Source organism: Phragmites australis, chromosome 2 (genome assembly GCF_958298935.1).
Source record: "Phragmites australis chromosome 2, lpPhrAust1.1, whole genome shotgun sequence".
Taxonomy (NCBI): Eukaryota; Viridiplantae; Streptophyta; class Magnoliopsida; order Poales; family Poaceae; genus Phragmites; species Phragmites australis.
The window spans coordinates 2,262,543-2,267,863 of NC_084922.1; the positions used below are offsets into that span (position 1 = coordinate 2,262,543).

Here is a 5,321-nt window from a genome sequence, read left to right on the forward strand (position 1 = left end):
ACTAGATTAATTCTCTTCTTTGATAAATCAGCAGATCTCGTGCCATCCGTTCATGAAAAAAAAGCTCTTTTTTTCTAGATTCGAATGTTGCGGTTAGATAGAAACATCTTTACAGCAAAATTCTACTGAAACTCGCAGACTCACGTAGCATACTAGATTTTGGCAGCACCACACCGCAACCACAAACTGAGCCTAATAGATTTGGCCTGTGAGTTTGGCATATATAAAATTATCAACCATGTTAGTGAAGGACAACAGACACGTAAGGTAACAGGACAAGTGAGACCCAACTCCAATTGTGTACTACGTGGACTCGGACTGTAATCAATTCCACCGCCAGATGCACATGATACATCAGGTTAAAACATATCAGTACTAGCAACAAAATCATACCTAGGGCATGAAAGAACAAGACAGTTTCTCAAACATCATTCCCGCTTCATTTCTTAAAATTGTACAACTAAATAGATAAGTCTCCTCAATATAAAAAAAACAGATACATTTTCCCCTCTGATCCTCTCCCTAAGCACCTCATCCTTATCATTTCATCACCTACTTCTCTAGGACTGGCTGGTTCGAAAACAACAATGACGAATACATGGTTCACAAGGACAAAACTCCAAACTGAATAAAATTGTTGGATGGCAAATCTCAAGCCTAAGGTCTGGGATGTACAATATCAAGACAATCATAGCAGTCACCCCAATCTGTTCAGTAGAACAAACATGCTATTTCATTGACAAGGAGAACCTGCTAATAGGCAGTAGCCAGGGTGCTCCATGCTATTCCATTACTCTGGCTATGATGTATACTGGTAACTTTTGAAGAACTTATGAGGTCACACTAATACACTATATTCTATTCAAATAAATAAGATCTGTAGGGTGAATGCTCCCACTGATGCTAGCTAAAGCTATGCTGTCACTAAAGAAATCAACTCATTGCCGTATTTCCTTCCAGTGCCTCCCCTATCTCTAGAAATGCATATGCTAAGGAAAACACCGTAATATAGGACCAAACTGAAAAGGAACAGAAAGATGTGACAACTAAATCCTAAAATATGGCCCCAGGAAAGGAGGAAACAGAGCAAAATGGAGTATGCATGGAGATATGCATTCTGCCCAAGCCTTAAAGCTTGAATGAGGCTCTTTCCCTAGATTGTTTTATCCTGGTTTTCTTGCATGATTTTTTCCAGCTCCTTCTGCCCAGTAGATATCAGTGTCTTCACTGTGTCAAACGCAGTCAGTTTAATGCTGCATGGATATGACAAATTGTGAGCAATGAGTGCTTACATTCGTTGTTAAACATGCCACTATAGGATGCACAAAAGGGTACCTGCTATTTGGTAGATTTTTTAACGCATTTGGCACAAAACCTCTATATAGTCCAATTAGACCATCGCGCTCCACAATGCCTGCATTTGGCATTAAAAAGACTTAAAAAGAGTATTTCATTTTAGCCCATAAAGGACATGATCAACTAGCAAGTGAGCATGTAGAAAAAAAAATATAATTCATATTGCGAGATCAAGTGAATGTTATGTATTATTTATAAGTTCATGCAATGCTAGCATAACTACCTGGAATAGCATCAAAAATTGTATTGTATGATGTGCCTTTCATCTGCATCTGTCTTCTAACAGTGTCCAGGGGATAACACATCAAAGTTGCAAATGTTGCTGAAAGAAGAGCAGTTGCTAGAGATGTTTCAGGTCTATTCTTGTACTTCTCTGGTACAGATTTCTTCATTCTTGTACACCGGAAGGAATATCATATAAAAAATGTGAGGTAAAAGTAACTTTGGGAGTAGCTTTCATGTACCACAGTATTGATACGCAGTAGAAGAATCTCACAAGTCAAAAACACAGAAGTTCACAGCAATGTAAGGTGCTATTCCTATAAGAGATGGACCCAAGCCTCCATAGAAGGAGGCTAAACCTTCTTCCCTCAGCATGTTAAGAGCAACCTACAAAGTCACCGGGTTATGCCAATTTCCAAACTAGAAAATTGCACTTACAAAAGTTGTTACCTGAGACATAGTGCTGTGTCCAGATTGAACAGCTAGCCTTAACCGGAGAACATCCAGTGGGTAAGTTACCTATCAGCAAGTACAAATAGAAATTCAGAATATGCTAAGAATGGTATTCTACAAATTTTGACGAAGTTTATGTGCCATTCGAATTAATGACCAAAGCACAAACAATTATGTCCAAATCCCCACATCTATCCAAACTAGAAATACAGGGATATTTGATAAGAAGCAAAGAAAATAAATAAATTACGAGTGTAGATGTCATGCCCGCGCAAGCACCAGCAGCAAGCCTCCCAAACAAAGTGAGCTCTCCATCCTTTCTCCGGAAAATTTTCTGAATGCAAAGCAGTAACATTGTAAGAGAAAAAAATGTGGAACTCACAATCGCAAGAATGCAAAATAAATTGGTGATTAAGTGTGACAAGGAGTAATTATGACCTTGTAAACTTCATATGAGAAGAGTTGTACCGCACTGTAGGGAATTATGCGAATAACCTGGAGCAGTTTATGGAGAAAAAAAGGAATCAACACAGGACTACAAAATAAACCATGCATGAGTCACAATATGCATGACCGAGAGCATCAAGCACCTGTGGAAGGTTGCCTTTCCAGTAACCCTTAAGACCCTCCTCTTTTCCTATGTCTGCAATAGCCTACATAATTGTAGATATATTAGATTACAATATTATCTACTCCCTCCGTTTCGCAATGTTTATCTATAGTCTCGGGAGTATCTGTCTCAAATTGTTTATCCATTGCGGTAACCAAAGATGCTTTATGGTCCATTTTACTGCTATGCTCTTGAGCGCATGCATGCATTTACTTCAACACTGGTGAGTTACTTACTCTCATCCTTGCATTGATTATGGGTAGCATGGTCATCTCACTGTATTTTTTCACTCGATTTCAGTATTACTTGGTTTGTATGTAATGATGAGTGTGGACAAATATTGCGAAACGGAGGGAGTAAATATTTGACTCAGTATCACATATGAAAAGACATCAAAGGATAACCATTTCACCTCTCCTTATGCTATTAAGTAAAAATTTCATGTTTATCCCTCCAGGGGGGGGGGGATTACACACACAATTCATTCCCATCTCTAGTATTAGGGTTTCTGATTAGAATAGGATCGTTAGTAGCCATGTTTGGGTTCCACGATAACTACTCAACCTGTAATGTCAATCCAGCAATCTAGGGACTAGGATAACTTCTTTGATGCTCAGTTCGGATAACTATAAGTGCATCAAAAGCTTCATGACAACCATATCTGTACATGACTGAGAACCGCACATAATGTTAAATAGGGTTGTTAAGTGTGACTTAAGTGTAGAGCAACTTGAACCATGCATGAGAGCTGTTCAACAAAGGATTTAGTGCTGGTCTCTATTTTCGACATGCTTATCAGAAAGCATGGCCAGGACTCAGAACAGAGAATCATCCAAGAACCCATGCAATTAATTTTTTTCAATAGGTCTTCCTATTACTCCATTAGTGACTTCTATCTTAAATTTTCTCTCCAGTGCCTTTAATTCAAGTCTATGGTTTCTTTCTAATACAGCAAGATTTGCTTTCAACCACCATTTATTTCTATAGAATTGATGGAAGCATGTTCAGAGAAGCCTCGTTCCGTTAAAGATAGGACTCTGTTTCATTTCAAAACAAAAAAAAAAAAAAATCTGCAGACACTGTATTCTGGAAGCTGTATTTCTGAATGCACTGCATTAGAGTGAAACTATAAATGTTCATAGCATCCTATCGATACTACCAAAATAGATCAAGGGAACTAATTGATTGCATTGTTACCTCAAGGAATCCAACCCCCTTCTTAGCGCTCTCTCCCGCGACCCGCACGCTGTGCGTCTACAAGAACAGAACACCAAAAGGGGGGCAAGGCAAAACAGTCAGCCACACGGCGGCAGCAGGAACCAAAATTCAGATAGAGTTATTCCAAAATTCAGAGAGAGAGAGAGAGAGAGCGACGCGTGCGGCGTGCCTGCATGAGGAGCTTGACGCGGTCGAGCGGCGCGGTGACCGTCTTGGCGACGGCGCCCGCGGCGGCCCCCGCCGCGAAGAGCGCGGCGCTGTTGGGCACCAGAGCCAGAATCGCCAGTGGGTGCCTCACCAGCTGCGCCGCGGGCGGAAGCCTGCGCTCCTTGTCCACCTCGCTCCCCGCCATCTTCTCCGCCGCGCTCTCCTTCCCCTCGACCCGGACGACGGCTGCCTCCTCCGCCGCCGCCTTGGCAACGGCGGCCTCCCCGCACCCGCCCTCGCGGACGGAGAGCGACGCGAACGCGGGGAGACAGGGGCCCGCGCGGAGGAGGTGCAGCGAGGGCGCCCCGTGGTTCCGCGGCGGCCGCCACGAGTCGCAGGCCTCCACCCGCCGGTGGCTCATCGGGGAGGGGCGAGTGTCAGTGGAGGCGGGAGCGCCTGATGCCTGGATCAGCGAGCCCGCGGGAATCGGAGACGAGGGGAAAGGGGCAAGGGAGGGAGGACGGGATAAGGAGGGCTCAAGGAAGGAAGGATATGTCACTAGTGTCGCTTCATTTCGTTCCCTAATCGGTTGGGATGATCTTAGGCCAGCACCTGAATCCAGTGCTACACCCAGTAAGGAAATTGCACTCCAGCAGATACTTCATCCAGTGCTACAGTGCCAAACAGTGACGCTGCAGTGTTGCGGAGAGGGCGTGTCTGTATTTTGCGGACTACTGTAGCAGCACGTATTACTGTAGCAGCACGTATCACTGTAGCAGATGTAGCAACACTGCTCACAGAGACCGACAGTGGGCCGGAGCGAAAAACGTGTCGGGTACTGTAGCAACACTGTTTACAGATGCTGACAGCGGACCAGAGAGAGAAAAAGATGAGTAGAAGATAAGAAATGGAGTAGCTGCTGAAGATGAAAAAATAAAGGATGCCGTAATAGTGATAGAGGATGTTGTAATAGTATTTTTGAGGATAAAAATTTAAAATAGCTGCTGGAGATGACCTTAGTCACTCACACTTCCACACCATGAGCTAATATCTATGTTATCCACACCATAGACACTAAATAAACATAAATTATCTTAATACATTGTATTTGAAATTGGGTCTACATAATTAATATATATTCTCTTCTGTCACCTTATATCATATAAGATATAAGATACTCCAATACATATTTATGCTATATTTATCTCTTGAATTTTGAGTCAAACTAATATCTTATACAAGACAATAGCTCATTCGTTTTTTTCATTTAATTCTTTAGTACATCATCTGTAATTCTATATGACTATCTAATTAA

General features: G+C 42.3%; 1 protein-coding gene across 1 annotated transcript; it reads right to left on the bottom strand.

The window, feature by feature from the left end:
• Window positions 1-417: 417 nt before the first annotated feature.
• Window positions 418-4,571, bottom strand: LOC133893433 (probable envelope ADP,ATP carrier protein, chloroplastic). Its single transcript, XM_062334450.1, has 10 exons — window positions 4,029-4,571; window positions 3,839-3,895; window positions 2,622-2,684; window positions 2,470-2,526; window positions 2,282-2,365; window positions 2,029-2,097; window positions 1,853-1,965; window positions 1,580-1,749; window positions 1,336-1,414; window positions 418-1,253 (listed from the first exon to the last, which is right to left on the bottom strand). The coding sequence occupies exons 1-10, from the start codon at window positions 4,425-4,427 to the stop codon at window positions 1,154-1,156; spliced, it is 1,191 nt and encodes a 396-aa protein (XP_062190434.1). The 5' UTR covers window positions 4,428-4,571; the 3' UTR covers window positions 418-1,153.
• Between the last annotated feature and the right edge of the window lie 750 nt (window positions 4,572-5,321).

Excerpts from the sequence above, each read along its gene's own strand:
- LOC133893433 (XM_062334450.1), bottom strand. The coding sequence starts at position 4,427 with ATGAGCCACCGGCGGGTGGAGGCCTGCGACTCGTGGCGGCCGCCGCGG. Across the intron at positions 2,098-2,281 it reads CGGGCATGACATCTACACTC|GTAACTTACCCACTGGATGT; the intron begins GTAATTTATTTA and ends ACTTGCTGATAG. Across the intron at positions 1,415-1,579 it reads AATTTTTGATGCTATTCCAG|GCATTGTGGAGCGCGATGGT; the intron begins GTAGTTATGCTA and ends TGCCAAATGCAG.